At 40.0% G+C, this 21,711-nt stretch overlaps 10 protein-coding genes across 10 annotated transcripts; 4 read left to right on the top strand and 6 right to left on the bottom strand.

Annotated features, from left to right (window-relative positions):
* Positions 1–121: 121 nt before the first annotated feature.
* Positions 122–484, bottom strand: NEMIN01_1819 (uncharacterized protein; the record flags this gene model as incomplete). Its single annotated transcript, XM_051477761.1, has 1 exon — positions 122–484. One exon carries the CDS (start codon positions 482–484, stop codon positions 122–124), a length of 363 nt encoding a protein of 120 aa, XP_051333721.1.
* Positions 485–719: 235 nt separating this feature from the next.
* NEMIN01_1818 (DNA replication licensing factor MCM7) lies at positions 720–2,849 on the bottom strand (the record flags this gene model as incomplete). The annotated part of the gene is made up of 1 exon (XM_051477760.1): positions 720–2,849. One exon carries the CDS (start codon positions 2,847–2,849, stop codon positions 720–722), a length of 2,130 nt encoding a protein of 709 aa, XP_051333720.1.
* A 102-nt stretch (positions 2,850–2,951) lies between these two features.
* On the bottom strand, positions 2,952–3,143 carry NEMIN01_1811 (uncharacterized protein; the record flags this gene model as incomplete). The annotated part of the gene is made up of 1 exon (XM_051477753.1): positions 2,952–3,143. One exon carries the CDS (start codon positions 3,141–3,143, stop codon positions 2,952–2,954), a length of 192 nt encoding a protein of 63 aa, XP_051333713.1.
* A 163-nt stretch (positions 3,144–3,306) lies between these two features.
* NEMIN01_1817 (uncharacterized protein) lies at positions 3,307–6,207 on the top strand (the record flags this gene model as incomplete). Its single annotated transcript, XM_051477759.1, has 1 exon — positions 3,307–6,207. One exon carries the CDS (start codon positions 3,307–3,309, stop codon positions 6,205–6,207), a length of 2,901 nt encoding a protein of 966 aa, XP_051333719.1.
* Positions 6,208–6,438: 231 nt separating this feature from the next.
* NEMIN01_1810 (uncharacterized protein) lies at positions 6,439–6,651 on the bottom strand (the record flags this gene model as incomplete). The annotated part of the gene is made up of 1 exon (XM_051477752.1): positions 6,439–6,651. One exon carries the CDS (start codon positions 6,649–6,651, stop codon positions 6,439–6,441), a length of 213 nt encoding a protein of 70 aa, XP_051333712.1.
* Positions 6,652–6,991: 340 nt separating this feature from the next.
* Positions 6,992–11,068, top strand: NEMIN01_1816 (uncharacterized protein; the record flags this gene model as incomplete). Its single annotated transcript, XM_051477758.1, has 1 exon — positions 6,992–11,068. The coding sequence occupies one exon, from the start codon at positions 6,992–6,994 to the stop codon at positions 11,066–11,068; it is 4,077 nt and encodes a 1,358-aa protein (XP_051333718.1).
* Positions 11,069–11,533: 465 nt separating this feature from the next.
* Positions 11,534–12,334, bottom strand: NEMIN01_1815 (uncharacterized protein; the record flags this gene model as incomplete). Its single annotated transcript, XM_051477757.1, has 1 exon — positions 11,534–12,334. The coding sequence occupies one exon, from the start codon at positions 12,332–12,334 to the stop codon at positions 11,534–11,536; it is 801 nt and encodes a 266-aa protein (XP_051333717.1).
* A 513-nt stretch (positions 12,335–12,847) lies between these two features.
* NEMIN01_1814 (uncharacterized protein) lies at positions 12,848–15,484 on the top strand (the record flags this gene model as incomplete). The annotated part of the gene is made up of 1 exon (XM_051477756.1): positions 12,848–15,484. One exon carries the CDS (start codon positions 12,848–12,850, stop codon positions 15,482–15,484), a length of 2,637 nt encoding a protein of 878 aa, XP_051333716.1.
* Positions 15,485–16,486: 1,002 nt separating this feature from the next.
* On the top strand, positions 16,487–19,306 carry NEMIN01_1813 (uncharacterized protein; the record flags this gene model as incomplete). The annotated part of the gene is made up of 1 exon (XM_051477755.1): positions 16,487–19,306. The coding sequence occupies one exon, from the start codon at positions 16,487–16,489 to the stop codon at positions 19,304–19,306; it is 2,820 nt and encodes a 939-aa protein (XP_051333715.1).
* Positions 19,307–19,591: 285 nt separating this feature from the next.
* On the bottom strand, positions 19,592–21,106 carry NEMIN01_1812 (uncharacterized protein; the record flags this gene model as incomplete). The annotated part of the gene is made up of 1 exon (XM_051477754.1): positions 19,592–21,106. The coding sequence occupies one exon, from the start codon at positions 21,104–21,106 to the stop codon at positions 19,592–19,594; it is 1,515 nt and encodes a 504-aa protein (XP_051333714.1).
* Positions 21,107–21,711: the final 605 nt, after the last annotated feature.

The following is a 21,711-nucleotide window of genomic DNA, read 5'->3' as shown; positions in this document are numbered from 1 at the left end:
AACAGTTTTTTATTTTTACAAAATAATTATTCTACCACCACAAATAATTATGTTTCTATAATGTAGAGTCTCCTATTTACAAAGAAAGCACAGATAGAAACTAAGTTTGGTAAACTACCATTTACGACACAATGGCGCTTTTGCCTTTATCTGCAGCCTTAGCTTCCTCCTTCTTTTTAGAGGCACCAGAAGCACTGGCGCTAGCTCCCTTTTCTTCAGCAGCACTAGCAGCTGATGCAGACTCTTCCTTACTTTCAGCAGAAGCAGACTCAGAAGCAGAAGATTCACTAGCTGATGCTGATGCAGACTCTGATACTTCCTGTGTTTGCTGCTCCTCAGCAACTTCTTCTTGCACTTCCTCAGTAACAGATTCAGAAGACATAGACTCGCTAGTTTCACTCGCTGCACTATCAGCCAGAGTTTGAGTTATGAATAGGCTTGCTAGTAAAAAGCACACGACTAGAATTGTAAACTTGCTGGACATATTCTGCTTTTGTTTTTCTCTATTTATTCTTTTGCCTCTGTTCTAGGCACAGCTCCATCACTCTCAGCTCCCAATCACCTTGTTTTCTGTTTTTTAGATATTTTTGCCAAAGCCTTAGAACAATCTAATCAAAAAGACCGCAAAAAACATTGGACACTGCAGAGCCCAATAGTTCAGGTTTTCTAAAATTTTAGTAGAGCCGTCTTATTTTGAAAATGCGGAAATTTATTTACTCCTATTTTAATATTGTCAGTTTCTCACTGCTGCGCACCCAGGCGCCTATCTTCACCTGCTCGTCGATGCATGCGTCTATCTCTGATACACAGAAACGGCTTGCTTCTTTGTAGATGGCTCCAATGTCCAGGACTTTGTACGACTCCATGTCCTCTCCTGCCATAGACAAAATAGTATCGTAGATTCCATCAGAGTCGCATCCAAGGAGGCGGAGAACCTCTTCAACATCATCCACGGTTACTGTGCTTCTTCTGTTGGCCTTTGCAAGAGCCTGCGAGAACCTGAGCACAGACAAAACTCTTCTAGCGGTTCCCGGGAGGCCCTTTCCAGGCATTCGAGCATCTTTTGCTCTCTCTGAGGAATACGCAGCAACGATCCTCTCCTGCACTCCTTCGCCCAAAACAGGCTCAATGTTTTTACATTTGTTTATTTCTGAAGCCAGTTTTTCCGTTGAAAGAACCCCTGAAATAACGCCTTTGCTCTTGTGAACGCCCAGCACGTGTCTGCATATCTCTGCATCTTTCTTTCCAGCCACATCCTGTATAATTTTGACAGCATCAAACCTCGAGATAAGAGCCGTGGGAAGGCCTGCATTCCATGCAATGCCCTTTTTCTCAATGTATCTTCCCTTGATGGGGTTTGCAGCTGCGAGGACAGAGCATCGGGCATTCAGCGTGGTGTTTATCCCTGCCTTCGATATGCTGATCCTGTGCTGCTCCATTGCTTCGTGCACACACGATCTGTCGCTTTCGTGCATTTTATCGAACTCATCGATGCAGCAAATGCCTCCATCGCTCATAACCAAAGCTCCTCCCTCGAGGATGTGCTCGCCTGTCTCTGGATCGCGCGACACACACGCAGTAAGCCCAGCCCCACTGGCGCCTCTTCCCGTGGTGAATATTCCTCTTGGAGAAAGCTTGCACACTGCCTTCAAAAGCTGACTTTTTGCCATGCCTGGATCACCAACTAAAAGAATGTTGATTTCTCCCCTTATTCTCAGCCCGCCCTCTGTGCAGGTATCTCCTCCAATGAGCATGAGAAGTAATAGCTTCTTTATATCCTCAAGCCCTGATATTTCGGGGGCCAGGGACTGTATGAGCACCTCGATGGGAATGGATGGCTCAGACATACCATCACTTTCTGAGCTCTGGTGATTTTCCACTTTATGTTCTGCGCCAAAGTTTGAATTTTGTGCTGCATTCTCATCTGCGGTATTTTGTTTTCGCACTGCTGTTTTTTTTATGGGGCACACATACGATCCGAGGATGTACGTATCACTCAGCAGGCCCATGAGCATTTTCTGGATGCCTTCATTCGCCTTTGGCATGTATATCCCAGAGACAATTACCTCAGTCCCAGGAACAGCTGTCCTCACAAGATCATCGTACACCTCTACGTCCAGGGTTCTTGGCACTCGGCCGGGCTCCACTTCTGAGGATATCTCCTGTATCTTGAAGATCTGTTTTGATCTAAACTTTGAAGATCTTGTCTGCAGATGGAGAGTTCCCTTTGTGCGCCCTGTTCTGCACCGCTCAGAGGGACACTCTGTTAGAGGGAGGAAAGTCTCGCCCTCTACCTCCTGGAATACTTCAGACGTGCAGGAGTCGCACATGAACACAGCCACTGAAATGGACGGGTGCACATCAGAGGCCTTACTTACTATGCCGCGCACACATATAAGCGACCCGATTATGCTCGGATCGACTGAGCTGAAGGGCAGGGCGTCTGTGCGGAATATGTTCACGCTGTAGTATCTCAGAATGTTTTTGGCAAGAACTTCAAAGACAGACTTGCTGGGATATCTCTCCAGAATCCGGGCTTTTCTGTGCTCAAAAAAGAGGTCTTCCTTGGGCATTTCTATTTCTTCGTTTTTTATCATTTCGTCAATTATTTCGTACACAATCTCCCTGTATCTTGAGGTGTTCTTCAGAACTTCAGCGTACAGCTCGGTGTTTCCGTCCTCAAGAATGTCTGAGGCCCATATGTTAATTGTCTTTGTTGTTGAAAGGGTTTTGATCTGTGCCATGTACTTGAGCACCTCGTTGCTTTCGAACGTAAAGAGGAACCGGCGCATTGTGTCTTTGCTCTGCGTGTAGTCGCTCTCAATTCTGTACGGCCGTAGGTCTTCCATGAAAAAATAAAATTGAAGGATTAATTAGCTGCAGGGAAAAAGAAAACACAGAGGAAAACGGAAGAGAAAAAGATGAAGCAATCAAAGATATGTAAACTGTGTTTATTTAGGCCTAACCACGTAAAGAGCATCTATTTTGTGAAGAACTCCTTTGACCAGCACCCCTGCATCGGGAGGGCTTCCCAGCTCAATGGTGTACAGAGTGCCATCGGCAGTGAACTCTGTGCCCACAGAGGCGCTGGGAGGGAGCGCAGAGAGCGGGAGGTTCTTTGGGAGCTGAAAAAGAATTTGCATGGGGAAAGAAAAAAAGAGGCTCTTAGCAGATTCGAACCACTGACCTTTGCTTTACGAGAGCAACGCTCTACCACTGAGCTAAAGAGCCACTATCTAGTAAGCAGCCATTGCCTATAGCCAAAGCGAGCACAGTGATATAAATAAACAAATTAATAAAAAGGAAATGCACGAAGAAGAGCACTGCAGAGCCGACTGCAGAGGATGCGGCAAATGCCAGGAAAAAAAGGCTCGGAAAATGGTAAATATAAGCGATGCATTTCTGTCCAAGGCGATTTACACAAAAAAGCCCACATACTACACAAACAAGTACATGGATCTCCTGGGCGCAGCGGAAACACGGCACGCGTCTCCCCCGTCTTTTCCAGAGACTCTTCCGTTTGGCTCAGCTGCAGGGTTTCCTCGGATGCGGGTGAAGCCGCCTGGGAGCGAGTTTGGAGGGGGTAGATACAGCAGTGAAGGCTTCTCAAAGCTCAACTCTCCGAGAAAGATACCTGTGCCCTCGGACCTGCCGTTTAGAGGGCCTGGAGTGCTGCAGGAAAGCCCGGGGAAGGAGAAGAGCGCGTTTCCAGGGAGCATGAAGAGACCCAGCGCATCTGCAGGGACTTCATTCTCTTTCAATGGCAGCGGAGGGGCAGGGGAGCCGTGGGAGACTGTGAAGAGACTTGGCGCTTCGTATGCGCATCTACCGCATATAAATAGAATGGGCAGTGCAATAGATAATAGCCCAAAGGCAAATACGCATCTAAGTGCCAGTGGGATAGATAGCGGATACGGCGCTATGTTTAAGAACAGCCCGGACTCTACGCTAATGTCTAGCCCCATTATGAACCTCTCCACGCCCCACGGCTTATCGTTCTTTAACAGCGAGCTGCAGACCGTAGATAGTCGACTGAATGTAACAAGTCCGTACGCGAGCAAAAGCTACCAGACAAAGAGCAGTCCTGGGCTGCTGAGCCAGGAGATAGGCGGAGGAGTGGGAGGGGCAGTATTCTCGCCAATTGAAGCACATGGCCACTCTAATGTGCACTCATTCAGCTCAAGCGGTATTTCGAATACTAGCGCCATAGAGGGAGAAGGATTCTATGGAGCGCTGCCGAACATTCAGGCTTTTTCAGAGAGCTCATTTGGAGGGCGGAGAGCAGAGGGCGCATCGAGCAGCATGTACAACCCGCTGCTGAGCAGTATGTACGATGTTTCGCAGATGTCGCAGCTACGGCACACGAGCATTCTGTCATCTGCAGTTATGCCGCTCATTGATGGGTCGATTGATTCAGCCAGGCAGCACTCTCGGCTGAATGAGGTGCTGGGCCTTCCAAAGATCCAGCCACACCACGTAATGCTCACAAAGAACATACTCAGCATAGTTATTTCAAATGGAGGGCTGCAGGTGGTTGACGAAAAGAATCTCTGGGGGATGGTTGCCAAAGAGATCGGCCAGAAAACAGACGATATCATGCGCCTTCGAATGTACTACATCATAGTGTGCTATCCGTACGAGCAGATTAGGCTGGTGCGCGCGCTCGCAGATGGCGTGGTACGAACACTGGTGATAGTGTACATTGATCCTAAAAAGGCAGACATTCTGCCGGATATTATTAGCCAGCTGGGGCAGAAGAAAAAAACAGAAGGAAAAACACAGAAAACAGTGAAGGTTGTTGAAACAAGCGGTATTCTAGAGGTTGTGGTGGCACTGAATGAGATGTACGTAAATGGAGTTAAGTCCAGCCACGAGCTGAAAGAGTCTCTGAGGAAGTTTAAAGGGCTTTCGTGCGAGTCAGAGGAGGCACGAGATGTACTCTCTTGCCAGGAGATGGCTCTCATTGAAATGCAGATGCGAGCTATTATGGCAGAGTGGGTGTCCAGGAAAATAGAGGAGGTTTCTTTAAAAGAAAAAGGGGTAGACAAAGAGGTTATAGAAAATTACGAAGACATGTTGTGTGAAATATTGAAAAGAGCTGAAAAAAGAGAAATAGCACAAAAAGCACCAGAGACCAAGGACAGTAAGGTAGAATGCTCTAGCTCAGAGAAGACGGAAAGCTCAGAGATAGAGAAAGAAAGTGATTACGTGGAAGTGAAGAGAGAAGAGAGAGAGGAAAGGACAGAAAAGCCGTTAGAAAAAGTATTAGAAGAGAAGAGTCACGAAAAGAGCCTCTCTTCAGATGCTTATCTCCCTAATGCAGAAGAGGAGAGCATGAAAGAGACAGAAAGTGGATGCACTCGTATGTGTGCTAGAAAGTATAGAGATTATAAGAGGCTATTGTATCTGTATCCTTGCATAGAGCTAAAAGATAGAGCAGATGTCTCTGTGAGAAAGTGCACACAGCACAGTATGTGCAGGATATACCAGAACAACTTTTGTCCATGTGGGAAAACAGCTATTAAGTTTGACACAGTGGCTGAAGAATATTACAGTGCTCTTGTGTTCTTAGCCAAATCAACAGCACTGCATGTTTCGTCTAGCACGGTTTCTCTTCTGGCAAGGATCTTAGAGCATCTCCCAGAAGAAGCGCTTTCTTTCAGGCACAGATATATATACAAAGGACTTATATCCCTGTGGAACATTCTAAAGGAAAAAGAGGCACAAGACTCGTCTTTTGTGGTGAATAAAAAACAGGCCAATGAGTGTTTTTCAAAAATAACAAAAGAAGTCAGAAAGCTTCTAAGCTCCTGCATCCTCTCAAGACAGGACATTCTTTCGGTTCTTTCGAACGGACAGCTGGAGGTTATTTTCAAAATAGCAAACACAAAAGATGGGTCGGTCATATTGGAAGAGGTAAGCCCTAAAAGACTTGCGGAAATATGGAGGTATCTACTGCTCCTAGTGTGCAAGGGCTTTTTCTCTGGCCCGCTTGAGACCCTCCAGGAAACAGCGCTTATTTGCTTGGATAAGCTCTCGATGTACCTGCACAAATACTTTATTAAGAACAAGATCTCCAGCGATGTTCTGGGAGTGATGGAGCTGAAGGAGGGAGACTGGATAGAGGACGTTCTCTCTTTTGACATGTTTGCAGAGTCTGTCTATTCCTTCTGCGACTTTCTTTTTTCGCCGCAAATACCATTGTAGAATAGTTTATTTGTCAATATTAAAATAATAAATGCGAATTCTTTTATTTAGCAGAGCTTTTGGTGACAGCCTGTCAACTGAAATCTAAACAGAGAGTGTCTTTTAGAGTAAAGTGTAGGCTATCTCTCCATCTACAGAAACTCACCGTTTAAGAGATTGGATGCCTAGAGAGACATCGCATATTTTATTTAAGTACAAAATGCACGAATTAGCAAATCTTCTGTGAAGGTATTAGTATGGCTGTGGACACACAGTGTTGTATCTGACTAGCGTGTAGGAGCATACAAAAAACACGATGAAAGAGCATAGAACAAAGCTTGTGCTAAGAGTGGACTCATGCGCTGTGGCGTTTAGAAGGTCTTCTCTTTGCCCGTATATCTTCCTCTTCTGCGGCTTTTTCAGCACTGTTTGCATGATTGCTTCTTCGAGTGTTCTTGCGTCCATATTTTTAATACAAATGTTTATTCTATCAAAAGAAGAAAATAATGCAGAAAAGATCACATAATAATAGACACAAACAAATAAAAATACTAACAGAAACTTAGAAGATGCAAAAAGAAAAGACAGCTAGATAAATGGATAGATTTTAGAAGAGAATACGCACACACAAACATGCCAAGGCAGGAGAGAGTGCAATAGAAAGCAGAAGCATAGCTAGATGCTAAGTAAATATGTGGTGGATACAGAAGAAATGAGTTTAAAAAGGCTGATTTAATTAGGCAACACAAGACACAAAAAACAAAAACATTCTATCTATATAACAAGAAAGTGTTTCTGGTTTGTTATGTGGGAAAAAAATAAAGTGGTAATGGCACTAATACTGGCAGCGTGTGCTCAACTGTGTTTCTGTAGGATAGAAAACAATAAAAACGAAGAAATAGAGTACACAGTGTTTGAAAATGCGTACGGAACATTTGCGCTAGGAAAAAACATCGTAGAAGAAGTGGATAGAAAGCAGAGCGCGCACAAAAACAAACACTCTTCCTGTTTTGTGTTACCGCAATACATCATAATGGCAAATAGCAATGCAGATGCTGTGCCTCTGTCCCTTATAGGAAAGCCTGAGAATGAAAAGCCAAAACACACCTTTAAATCGTATATATATGGCAACTACGGGATGGCAGAAAGCATAATGGTCAGAACGCCTTCTTTAGGCTGTAGCAAAAAAGATATTTTAACTTTAACAAATCCACTAGAGGAGGAAAACACATACGATGATGAGCATATATCTGAGAACGATATGAGCTTAGAGCCAGATGATAATCTAGAGGATAGCTATGGCCATACTGCATTCAATATCCATGATGTGAGAAATACACACAATTTAAATAGCAATCTACTCAATAAGGCAAAGGATACATCAGAGTTGGAGTATCATGAGACTAGAAAACTAAATCTCAATGGAATTATTTCTAGTAGAATAGATAAACACATAGAGAATGAGAAAAATAAACGAAGAATGCGCAATAACATGCATGATAGAGCTGCAGGAAGCTCTCAGAAGCTCTCAAGTGCTCTCTCTATGAATTCTGCAAGTAGAAGCAATGATTTACTAAGAGTAAAGGCTGATAATGATGATGCCTTAAGTGATAGTTTAGATGCTAGTTGTATAGAGCTGGATAACTCAGAGAATAACTGCAATCGAGACGATGCTTTTACTGTACATGATATAAGAAATACAGACAATTTGAATGAAGATCTACTTAATAAGGCAAAGAACACAACAGAGCTAGAGTATACCCCAGAAACTAGCAGATCAAATTTCAATGGTATTATTTCTGGTAGAATAGATAAGCATCTAGAGAATGAGAAAAACAAACGAAATATGCATAACAAAATGCATAATAGAGCTGTAGCAGGTACTCAGAACCTTGCTAGTGCTCTCTCTATGAACTCTGCAGATAGAGGAAATAATTTACCAGGGATAAAGACCGATGATCTTGTTTTAAGTTCTGAGCCAAATAGTGATTTAGATGCTAGTTGTATAGAACTAGATAACTTAGAAAATAACTGTGATAGTGATAATGCCTTTACTTTGCATGATATTGAGAAGTTAGGAAATGATAATATCAGACTTCATAATATGGCAAAAGACACAACAGATCTAGAGTATCATGAGACTAACAGATCAAATCTTAATGGCATTATTTCCAGCAGAATAGATAAACATATAGAGAATGAGAAAAATAGAAAAAACATGCATAACAAAATGCACGATAGAGCAGCAGAAAGCACTCAGAACCTTGCTAGTGCTCTTTCTATGAACTCTACTTGCAGAGGTAGTGATTTACTAGGAGTAAAGACCGATAATGATATTTTAAATTGTGAGTCAAATGGTGATTTAGATGATGAACATTTGAACACAGAAGTTCAAATAGACGGATGTGATAGGAATAATGCATTCACTATAAATGACGTAGGAAAGATGGACAATTTGAACAGCAATCTACTCAATAAGGCAAAGGATACATCAAAGTTGGAGTATACCTCAGAGGCCAACAGAACAAATCTCGATGGATTTATTTCTAGTAGAATAGATGCACGTCTAAAGAGCGATGAGAATAGAAAAAATGTACACAACAACATGCACGATAGAGCTGCAGGAAGCTCTCAGAATCTCTCTAGCACTCTTTCTATGAACTCTGCAAGTCGAAGCCATACTTTACTAGGAGTAAAAAATAGTATTGATATTTTAAGTGATGAAATAGATAATAGTTTAGATGATAATCATGTAGTGCCAAATGACCAAGAAATCTATCATAAACTAGATGATGCCTTTACTATACATAATGTAGGAAAAATAATTAATGATAATACCAAACTCCATAATATGGCGAAAGATGCAACAGATCTAGAGTATCATGAGACTAGCAAATCAGATTTCAATGGCATTATTTCTAGTAGAATAGATGCACATTTAGAAAATAAAGAAAATAGAAAAAACATGCACAACAGCATGCACAATAGAGCTGCAGGAAGTATACATACTTTGTCTAGTACACTTTCTATGAACTCTGCAAGTAAAGGTAGTAATTTGCTAGGGATAAATAACGATGATAATGCTTCAAGCAATCGTTCAGATAATGATTTAGATGACGAACATTTAAATACAGAAACTCAAATAGATGGGTGTGATAGAGATAATGTCTTCACTGTACATGATATAGGAAAGATGAGCAATAGTGATCAGGATGCACTCAATGCTATAAAGGATACATCAGAGTTAGAGTATACCCCAGAAACTAGCAGACAAAACTTTAATGGCATTATTTCTAGTAGAATAGATGCACGTCTAAGGAGCGATGAGAATAAACGAAGCATGCGCAATAAAATGCATGATAGAGTTGCAGGAAGTATACATGATTTGTCTGTTGCTCTTTCTATAAATTCTGCAAGCCAAGGTAGTAATTTACTAGGAGTAAAGACCGATTTTGATACTCCAAGCGATCAACCAGATGAAAACTTAGATGAGAATCATGCAGTGCTAAATGACCAAGAAAACTACCATAAACTAGATGATGCATTCACTTTGTATGATATGAGAAATACAGATAATTTGGATAACGATCTATCCAATAAGGCAAAAGATGCATCAAAGTTAGACTATCATGAGACTAGTAGAACAAATTTCAATGGCATTATTTCTAACAGAATAGATACACATTTAAAGAACAAAGAAAATAGAAAAAATATGCACAACAACATGCACGATAGAGCCGCAGGAAATATGCACACTTTGTCTGATGCTCTTTCTATGAACTCTGCAAGTCGAAGTCATACTTTGCTAGGAGTAAAGACCGATGATAATGCTTCAAGCGATCAACCAGATGATACTTTAGATAACAATCATACAGTTCTAGATAGTTTTGAAAATCATTATAATAAAACGGACGCCTTCACTGCACATGATGTAGAAAGTGCAGGCAGCAGTAATAATGAACTTCTCAATATAGCAATGGATACATCAAACTTAGATTATAAGAACGAGAAACCTAGCCTAGATTTGAATTTTATTTCTAGCAAAATAGACATGTATATGAGGAATAAAGAAGATTCGGATATATCTGCAGAAGCATCTTTAGATGCCGATGAAGAGCCTTTAGATGCCGATGAGATAGAAGAAAAGGTTGAAATAATCTCCAGTGCTTTAAATAACACATCGCAAGTGTGCACTGATTTTGTTGAAACCTTAGAAGAAATTGATGACCCGCTGTCAGATGAAAAAGTAGAAGAAGTTGCAAAGCCCGAGCACAAAAACGACTTTGTAACAGAAATTTTAAATCCTGTAAACTCTAAATACTTTGAGAATGAAAGTACAAATAGCAAAACAGCAGAGGTAAATAAAGGGCTATACATCCTCAACAGACTATTCTCTGACAACAACAGTAGCATAAACCCAAACAAGATAAACCCCTTTCTTTACAAGCTCTCTTTAAACAAGGACTTAAAGCCAGAGAGTCTTGAAAAAGCCTCCTATAAAGACTCTATTAAACTGCACACAAGGATTGCCACCATAAAACTGCACTTTCTTCTGATTAAGCTGCACACCGTTAAAACCGATAAAGACATAAACGAGCTAAACGCTATTTTTGTGAAGCTCGCAAGCGATGGATCTCCAAAGCACAGCACTCCTTTTGAAATGGCCGAGCCGTACTTTATTTACATGCTCATGCTCAAAAAAATCCGCTCTTTTTGCAGAAATGTAAATGTTCTGATGAAAATAGGAAGACAGCTGTCTGAAATCAAACAGCTAGATGAGAAGACCAATAACTTCTTGACCTCTTTAGTTATCAAGTCTATGTACTACCACAAATGCATAAACTACAGCAGTCCAAAGATATTCAATTTAGAAAATCCTTGATGCTGAACAAATAGTTTCTCTGCTGGATTATAAAGCTATATTAGCATTACAAAATTTTAATCAATAAATCAACATTTATTACTTTATGCAATCCTCTAAAACACATTGTAGTGTAAACTGTGCTGTTACATTCTCTATTGCCATTTCCATTGCCTTCTCTCTATTTCTTTTTATGTAACTCAAGAAACTCTTTTATTTTAATGAGCACTCTTGGTTTATACAGTTTATTTATGCACCTCGACCAAGTAGAGCTAATATACTATTGTAGTCCTCACACTGTAATTACTATTGACTAAGATAATAAAGTGTATTGGCTTATTTAGGAACTCTGATAGCTTTTGAGGTAAAATAAATACTAGCGCTCTGAATGCACAAGCCTACACAGAATATGTCAATAAAAAGTGTTATTTCAATTGCAAAAAAATATTTTGTACACATTTTTAAATTTTTACTTTATTATTCTCTCTAGAAAGTCCAGCACATCTCCAATATTTTTTTTATCCTTGCATGCGCTTCTTCTTTGTAGTCTTCAAGTAAAAATATACTGAATATCAGATTAAGCAATACTCTTACTTTTCTTTTAAGAGATATAATGAAAAGCCTGCTTATTCTTTCTAGCTCTTCTTCGCTTGGCATTGTTTCTGGAGTTAGAGTGTGGTTGCCTTCTATGTATCTTTTAATAGAATCTACAATTTTCATGGCGGAGGCCTCTGATAGGTACTGGATCACCTTATCTCTTTCTTTGATGTCTCCATTTTCCTGGTATAGAGAGACGGAGCAAAGCATAGAGTCAACCTCTTCTTTTACGGTATTACTGCCGAACAGCCCGTTGTACTTTAAAATTCCCATTTTCTCCAGCTGCCCCGTGCCCTCTAGCTTTGAGTAGCAAGTTCTTGCGCTGTTTTCTATCTGCTCGTGGCAGAGGTTGAGCAGAAATTTTTTTTCCTCAACTTTAGCATCCAGTCTTATGCGCAGATAAAGCAGCGCAATTGCTACAGCTCCAAGCGAAATAAAGACAAGCTTCACTGCTGTTTTTCTCTTAGCTACTGAGGTAAAAGCCATGCATGTATACTTCTTTGCCTTTGCAAGTGCTCTACTGCAGCAGCCCTTTTCCTCATCTTCAGATTTCATTGCATTTCCGCTTCTTTCATCTCGAAGGGGAACAGTTACATCGTATGATCCTTTATTAGAATGAAGAATGCTGCTGCATTTGTAGCATCCCACACAGAGCAGCATGATAAAGAATGAAGCTCTTTTTATGTCCATGATTCTGCATTTTTTCTCTTATTATATACTTCTCTTGTGGGAGCAATTGATCAGTAACAGTCATAATGTGTCATTTTTTATTTTTATTATTTTGGCACATGTATATTCTAGTATGCCAATAGATGTAGATTTTATTCTACAGAAACATAGATGATGTTTTTACTTGTTAATCTTGGCAGATAAGCGTTACTTTTAATTAGTCTATGAGATTTTGATGCTAATTCATAGTTTATGACGTTTTATTATGAAAGATGCACAATTAAGAAAATGAGCTTTGGCATAAATATTTAAAAATAAAGAATTACACCACACTCGTCACTTTCATATTTACAGATAGCTGTACAAAGTGGTTATGCTTCAATAAGTTAGTAGATGTTTTATGGCTTCACAGAGTGAAGAGCTTGCATACAAATGAATTTATGGGAAAATAAAGCATTGGCAAAGAGATTCTCACTGAGAGCCTTCTGATTGTTTAAAACTGGGAGTTATAAATAACAGGGTATGATTTTTGGCATGAAAAAAAATCAGAAACTGAAAAAAATATTGAGTGCAGGTACGTTGCTCCTCACTTTCTTTTTTACTGCGTGCCAGGGAGGCAGGCATGTTTTAGATGCGATAACTGGTAGTTCTACTCCGCATATAGACGGAAAAAGAAAAATGATTGAAATATGCAGTCCCACAGACATCCTTCAGTCCGCACAGAGCAGCAAGAAACAAAAGAGAGAAAGCTCAGTAAAAGAAACGGCAGAGCCATCTTCAGCACAGAAAAATGCTGAAAAAAGAATAAAAGATGAAGAGTGCCCCTTTAAGGACCTTCAAAGGCTGGAGAAGGGGAAGACAAGACGTAAAGTGGAGAAATTGCAGGTAAAAAACCTTGATACCAAACAGTGGAATGAAAAAAGGCTGGAAAACTCGAGGAGAAAAAGATATAAAACATGCCACCAAACAGTGTATATCCGCGACATTTCTGATAAACCTATGAAAGAAGAGCCAAGGTTAGAACTGTACCAGCAGAAGCTCAGAGAGGACATTGAAGAGTTTTCAACACACATTGCGCCTATAATAGACCGCAATGCGATGCTGTTCTTTGTTGCATCAAGGTCTATAAATATATACGCAAAGTACAAGGATCTTTGGGGGATAAAGAGTTGGCTCGCGAATGAAGATAGCAGAAAAGACGAGTATGTATTGTATAAAAAACTGCTGAAGAGCTTCAAGGGATACTATCCTGGCGTGATTGAAGATATCATAGCATATGTGAGAAAACACCGTCCTATTCGAATTGTCAGCACAGGCATTCCTCAAACTGAGTGGAGGAAGAGCCTGGGAGATCTTTATTTGCAAGAGACTCTTAAGCCAAATTGCGGCATGATGGGAGAGCGTGCCATAGTCAGTCAGATGGACAGAAAATACCTCGAGCTTGATCTGGCTGTGCGGATGCTCCTTGCAATGTCTGAAGTGCACCAGGACTTTTTCAAAATCAGTGAAGAGTTTATAGAGTACACTGAGGTCACAGAAGAGACAGAGATGAACAGAAATAATTATCGAATTGTACTGGAAATACACAAAATAGTGCAAATGTATCTGGGAGAAGAAGCAGAAGAAACGGTGTACGAAGAGCTCTACAGCATTTTAAAGTCTATGCACGATGAAGGAGCGCTGGAAGAGCTCACAGCAGCTGCAATTTACAAAAAAATATACACAGCCCTTGGGATTTTCTACGAAAGAGCCCCGTTAATTGACGAGAATGAGTATGTTCTGGCGGGGAAGTGCATAGTCACGAACCAGCAGTACATGAAGTGCAAAGGGAAAATAAAGATAGCATCAGATGACTACGAGGAAAAGCATTTGGAGACTACATACTCACAAGAGGAGAACAGGTGGAGTATTTTGCCGGACGTACAGGAACACTATCATGTGTACTACCTGGACAATACAAAGCAGCAGCTTGAGATGCTGTGCATGCCTGTGCATAAAGAAGACGGCTGTGAAGAAGAGTTTTATCTTCACACAATCAGTGACATAGTGAGACACATAAAAGTACTGTATGGGGTAAAAGAGCAGTCAGACACCATACACCCGTTTAAAGTAAAAAAAGAAACAAGAGAGTGGACATACATCAGAGAGAAAGACCGAAATGAAACACTAAAAAATTTGGCAGAGTACGAGGTGGTCTTTTACCAAATTGAAGAACATCTAGAAAGCAAAAAGTTTACTTTCGCAGAGTTTAGGCCTTTGTACTCTCATGACAGCTGCAGCATTTGTGTGCCGCTCTTTCTTACGCCTCTGATGCAGTCTGCAGTGGACCTAGGGCCTTTTATCAAAAAAGAAGAACATACGGAACTCGATTCGATATATTTTGAAAGTCAGGAGCCAAGCATATACAAGTACAACCATGCTTATAAAGGCCAGAAATATACAGATGTGCACAAATACTACAGCAATCTGTACATACTGCCAGATGCACAGAAGAAGAAAACTTTTAGCTGCTACGTTATGAACTGCAGCTCTAGTAGAAAATCAGATGGTACCGTTGAGGCCGTGTGGTATGTGAGGGTGCCAAGCAGTGTAGACGAGTACACGCACTGTCTGCCAGATAGATCTTTCAGAGAGGAAAAAAACATAGAAAAGTTTAACGCGTTTATCGAAACAGTAAAGTCAAGAGAGTACCACAAGGACAGCGACCTGCAGAGCATTTGGCTGTGCAATAACAGCACAAAAGATAGTGCATTAAGTGGGCCAGAGTCAGCAATATACAACTGGCAGGTGAATAGCAAACAGTGCAAGCAGGTTATAACCCAGAAAGAACGAAATAGGATAGAGCTAAGGGTAAAAAAGGCTGAAGAGTACCTTAAAAGGGCGGAGGCTAGGCAGAAAAGTTTAGGAGTGAAGCATAAAAGCGATACAAAGGAAATACAGAGGAAAAAGAGAGCGGCAAACACTGCCAAATGCAGGGCAAAAGCAAAGGTGGATCGCCTGCGCGAAGAGTCACACATAAAACTTTCTAGACAGCCAACTGTCGCACAGGCCGAGCTCATCGTGCTCAGAAATGTGAACCACAGCAAGTCCAACCTCGGAGCACACAACGAGATTCTTGATGCTTTGATTTCGACCTACAAGTGCCAAAAATACACCCCCATAAATAAATAGATTCTCGGGCTGCTTGATTTAATGCATCTTTACTGCGAATGTACTGATGGTGTAATAAATGCGACCTAAGCTAAGAAAGACTGGTACTTGAGAACAGAAGAGCGAGTAGATGTAGTGTAGTATTGGTTTCTACTGTCCATCATACAGATCAAGCTATAGCTTCTCTTATTCTTGGGATAGAGGAAGAAATAAAATATTGGATATAAAAATAATGGTGAAGAAAAGCAAAGAGTGTTGTGTAAAGTAGGAAAAGCCTTTGCAGTGCGATAGGTCTAACCGGTGGTAGTTGGCTGCCTAGAAAGGACGATCCAAGAGTTTAGCTCTTCAGAGCTTCGAAAAGGCTAAGATCAGTTGTTTTTGAAATAATCCATATCTCTTATCTTTGTTTTTATTTTTGTTTTATGCGCATACTTATTTCAGATCCTTTTCTAGAGGGCATATGCTCTATCTTTATCACGTGTGTAACGTCTACATTGGTCTACGAGCTGTGCGTTCTTGCTAAAGCAGAGATATGCAGGTATTTGTATCCAGATTTATTCTACTCTTCGTATGTCTATCACCTCGGGAGAGTATACCACTATCTCGAGATGGGGGAGGACTAAGCTGATTGTGTAAAATGTACAGCCGCTGGTTAAGTACGGTCTATGCCAGCTATTTTAGCTTGTTTTCTACTGCAGGTTTCTATTATCACGCGTTTGGTTTCTTTCAGAGCTAGTCCACTCTATAATTTCTGTATTATCATCGATAGGATAAAAAGAGCACACTCAGTTTCCATCACATAGATGTATATAAGTATAGGAATACTTCAGGGAGCATGCCAAGAATGAGAGTAGCAATAAATGTATATTGCCCAATTTAAACATGTTTTAAGATTTTTTACTACTCTAGGCTTGTGCTAAGCATGCCTTGCAGATTTATAGATATTAAGCAATTTAAATACTGAAAAATAAAAAGTAACACTCAACTAAAACCCATCATAAATAGCAAAAATGATTTTTTAGCATGAAAAATCAGAAAATAAGGAAATTGCTAGGTACAGGCACAGCACTCCTCGCTTTCTTTATCACAAGATGCAGAGGGAGTAGAGAGGCTCTTAATCAGGGAGAAGACAGTACTCCCGGGCCATCAAAGAAAGAAAAAAGAGTAAAAAGTGGAATAACCCGAGAATATCTTTCATCTATTGAGCCATCTACTAAAACCATGGAAGGCTCTCCCATGGAAGACAGTCCTTTAAATGCTTCAAATGAAACAACAGATCCGTCTGAGCTATTTCAGCAGTATGCTGCAGAGTCTAGTAAAGAAGAGCGCGCTTCAAGCCTGATGGACACAAGTGCAGAAACTTCAAAGGGAAAAAAAAGAAAAATAGACAAAGCTGATGAAATAGACGTTCTACAGGCTTTTTACAGTGATCTTCAGGTCCAAATAAACAAAAGAGCCCGAGGAAATGACTCGTTGAAAGAAACAGAAGATCTATCTTGCCAGCAGTTAGAAAAAGAAAGCATGAAAGAAAGCAAAGAGCAGTCCACCCAAGACAGTCCGGCACTGCTATATGAAAAGGAAAAAATAAAAGAGCACGTGTTCAGACTGTGGAACAGCAAAAGATTGAAAAACATAACAAGAAAGGTCTATAGATCAAACCACAAAACAATATGCATCTATCCCACCTCTGAAGAAGCCATGATTAGAGAGGCAAAGTCCAAATCCCAGCAAATAAAGCTCAAAGAGTATATTGAAGATTTTTTTGTTCATATTACTCCATTGGTAAAAAAAGACGTTCTCTGGCTTTTCATTGCAGGAAAAAGTCCAACTATAAACAAAAGGTATAATGATCTTCTAGGTCTGAGGGAGCTCTTCAAAGATAGCAAGAATCGTGCATATATTAAAACAGTGGAGAGTCTTGAAGGTTACTATCCCGGAATAATTGATGATCTGATAGCATATGTAAAAGAGAATCAGCCAATGAGAACGACTTTGGAAAATCCTCTAACCGCATGGAACCAAACAGTGGGAGATATATACATGCAAAAACATCTTGATCTGAACTACTGCCTGAGCAAGGAGCAGGAAGACCTCATCCAGTTAGAGAAGAAGTATCATGCATTGGCCTATGCAGTGCGCATGATCATGATACTGCCTGAAGTCTACCAAGACTTCTCCGGCATTACCGAGGATTTTATAGAAAGACATAGCACCTCTAATGACCCAGATGTAAACCAAGAGAACAGACAGATTTTACTAGGCATGCACAAACTGGTGGGTGCGCACAGAGCAAAAAAACAAAGCAAGAAAATGTACATTGACTTTTACAACACTCTTAAAAGTACGCATATGGGGAGAGGAATAGAAGAATCCACAGCTGCTGAACTGTATAGAGAGATATACACTCTTCTTGCCAAGTTCTATGAAAATGCGGAAGTGGTTGACAAAAAGGCTAACTATATTCTAGCAGGAAAGTGTGTAATAAAGAGCCAGAAGTGCATGAAGTGTGAGATGACAGTAACCATGGCACCTGAAGACCAGGATAAAAGAGTGGCAATCTCTAGGTATTCACTTGAGAAGCACAGCTGGAGTGTTGCACCAAGCGTGAATGCACACTACCACGTGTACTATGTGGACAACGCATTGGGCCAAATTAAGATGCTCTGCATGCCCATATATAAGGAGGATGGCAGCGAAGAAGAGCACTATCTACACACAGTCAGCAAGATAGTAGAGTACATAAAGACACTGTATGGAATAGAGAAGTATGCAGATGTTATTCACCCCTTCAAAGTGAACAAAAAAAGCAGAAAGTGGTCGTACATCAAAGAAAAAGAAGAGAGAAACAAAACAGTGAAAGAGCTGGGAGAGTGCGAGCTGGTATTCTACCACATCAGGCACAGCCTGGAGGAAAAGTTTACGTTCACAGAGTTTAGGCCTAAGTACCTTCATGAAAAGGGAAGTATTTGTGTGCCACTGTTTCTTACTCCTTTGATGCGGTCTGCTGTAGAGCTGGGGCCTTTTACCAAAAAAGGACATCATGAAGAGATAAAGCTGACAGATCTTGAAAATAGAGAACCTGATGTGTATGACTATAATAAAAAGTATAAGGGAAAGGAATATACAGATGTGCAGGGATATTACAAAAACCTGTACATACTACCAGATGCACAGAAGAAGAAAAATTTCAGCTGCTACGTTATGAACTGCAGCTCTAGTAAAACATCAGATGGTACCGTTGAGGCCGTGTGGTATGTGAGGGTGCCAAGCAGTGTAGACGAGTACACGCACTGCATAGTTGATAAAGATCACAAAGAAAAAAGAAGTAAACAAAAGTTCAATGAGCTTGTTGCAGCAATAGAGTCAAGAGAGTACAACAAAGATAGCGAACTGCAGGGATTCTGGCTGTTGTGTGGTGATGAAAGAGGCAGTATATCTGTAGGAAGAATGTCTACAATATACACATGGATAGTAGACAATAGCCAAGATTTGAAAAACGGGAGCAGAAATAGTCTGAAGAGTCTTAGGTTAAGAATAGATCATGAAAAAAGAAGATTTGAAGAAGCAGAAAAAAAACAAAGAAGCTTAGGCTCGCTGAGCACAGAGAATGACACAGAAGAGAAAAGACTGGAAAAGAGAGTGGCAATTTCTACAAAAAGCGATGCAAAGAAAAAGCTAGAAATACTCTGCAAAGAGTTCTCCAAAAAGCCAGAGTTTCTGGAAACAGAGTTTTTTGTGTTCCGAAATGCCAACCGCAGTAAGTCCAACATGCATGCACACAACGAGCTACTTGATATTTTTATCATGCGCTACAACCGCCAAAGAAGTAGTAGCAGTAGATAAAAGAACCATTTTAAGTACTCTCTTGCTATTGTTCAGTTTCTGTACTAAATTAAGGATCTAAGTGTGTCTATGAATTCTCGATTGGTTTGTTAGTGCAGGATTCTTAGAAGTGTATAGAAAGGTAAAATAAAAAATAAAATTATTTGAGAATAAAAGTATATACATGGATAGAGTTTTACTTCATTTTATTTTATTTTCGGGTTTTATGCTAAAGAAATAGGGTGGAATAGAGAGTAAAGAAGAGAGCAAGAGAATCTGTTAGTTTTGTGCTAGCTAGATAGATAGTCAACCGACAATTTTCACTTCATTCCTCGAATAGGCAATAAGCAAGGCGCATATTGCCATGCAAATAACAGCCAGTGTGAGTGTTTTAGCTATCTTCTCCTGGGCAGGCCTTGTTGAGAAAAGCTTTCTTTCTTCTACTAGCCTCGTGTTCTGCATTCTTTCAAATTCTTCTATCTTTTTGACTATATATTCTTGCTGGGCTGGGGCTATGTTATCAAATGCTTTCAACATGGCCCAAAGCTCTTGGATGCTGTGATACACCAGAACTTCTTTTTTTAGCTCCCAGTTTAACAAATGCATTTTATTTTCCAGATGGCCAACAGAAAAGATCGCATTTACACTATCCTCGTGTGATTCTAGATCATTTATGTTTGTAGCTTGCAGTTTTGCCTTTGCCTTGCTGCATCTTATGTTTTCTGCAATGAAAAAATCAGTCACTCTTTCCACCTCTTCATTTAGTTTATCTTTTTTTCTGCAGACTAGTTCTTTAAAGCCTGTATTTCTTATGTAGTTCTCATAAAACTCATCTAAGCTAGGGTTTATCTTCAGTGTGTTTGATCCCTCTTTTTCCTTCAAAAGGTCGGTGCTGCTTGCCATGTATTCCAGCACTCTAATTATGTGTGTTTGCATTATTTTCTCGTAGTTAATTTTTTCTAGATTATTGCCGACAGAAATGACTATTTTCAAGTCTTCTTCGCTGGCGAATAAAGAGCTGATTTTTTTAACTATATCCTCTGGGCTGTTATTATTAGCATCAGAGTATTTTATTTCTCTAATCATTTTCATCAAATCGAGAATTTCGTTGTAGTTTGTGTGGATAAGCTTCAGTCCGTAGTCCACCAATGGCACACAGGTATCTTTGTATGGAGTGGCGTAGAGCTTGTCCAGGGAGTAGAGCTCTTCTATGGATGAGTACTCTTTTAAAAACTTTATGTTTCTCAGATTCAAGGAGTTGGAAATGTCGCGGAAGTTCTCTCTGTCCAGGCTCTCCGAGGCAAAGTGGAGCATGCTTTCTAAACTCGACGAGTTTCTATCGTCGATCTCTAGTGTATATGCTCTAGTGCACAGCGAGTCAGGGATTTTGGAAAATAGAGTTATATTCTCTGGCCTTTCTTTATTGGCATTTTTTCTGCGAATTCCGTGGTTTGGGTTGTATATGAACGGGTTTGGCATTATGAGCTCATTCAGCAGCCGGATAGTCTCGTATTCGATTGTGGCAGTATCTCTGATGCTTAGTGCAAAGTGCAAATTGTGCATGACGTCAGGCCTTCTGTAATCATTGTATGCAAAGTATCGATATATGTTATTTTTAATTGTATTCAAAACGTCTTCTTTTTCTTTTTTGCTGCAGGTGCTACTTTCTATTTCCAGGCTCTCGCTGATGATGCTTTTTAGTATAGCCAGGTACTCTACTGGTTCATTAGATTTGATGCGCACATCTGACTCTTCAGTGTTGATTAACTTGCATGACTGCACTATTTTGCTGACATTTATCTTTAATTTGACCTCTTTCATGGGTGTTTTGAAAGTTTAGTTGCAAAAATAATTTAACCCTAAAAATTTGTTTTGTTCTGCCATTTCTGTTGGTAGATTCACCAGCAGGGTGCTCTGGCTGTACAGCAATCTAGTACTAGGCTGTAGTTTTTACATATTTATCTGAGAAGATTGCAGTGATTCAAATGCAGTTTCTACCTTAACAGCCATATGGTGAGAACAAATCAAATACTTTTGTTAAAAATCTTAGTATTAGCACGAATAGATGCAATGTACAGCTAGAAGCATAGTGAATGTATTATTGATAGACTATACTATTATACTTCATAGTAAAACAGTGTAAAAAATAAAAATAAAAAGTGAAGGATGCATGGCAGAAGAAGAATGGTTGAATATTACTTTTATTTAGTGTTATTATGAATAGTTAAGGCATGCATTAACTAGTAGAAGTACTATTTTAACGAAGAGAATTCGTTCTTAGTGGATTTAGCTAGACTCAGGCAGATCTTGAATTTTCTTCATGTCTATTTGCTTATCACAAGAAATTCTCAAATTCTGAGCAAAATTATAACCTATAGGTAAATATTTATCCTTATCTTCTTTTCTGAAAATAATGTCTATATTTT

This window comes from Nematocida minor (genome assembly GCF_024244105.1).
Source record: "Nematocida minor strain JUm1510 chromosome Unknown 7877, whole genome shotgun sequence".
In the NCBI taxonomy this organism is placed as follows: domain Eukaryota; kingdom Fungi; phylum Microsporidia; genus Nematocida; species Nematocida minor.
This window is presented reverse-complemented; position numbering and strand designations above follow the sequence as displayed.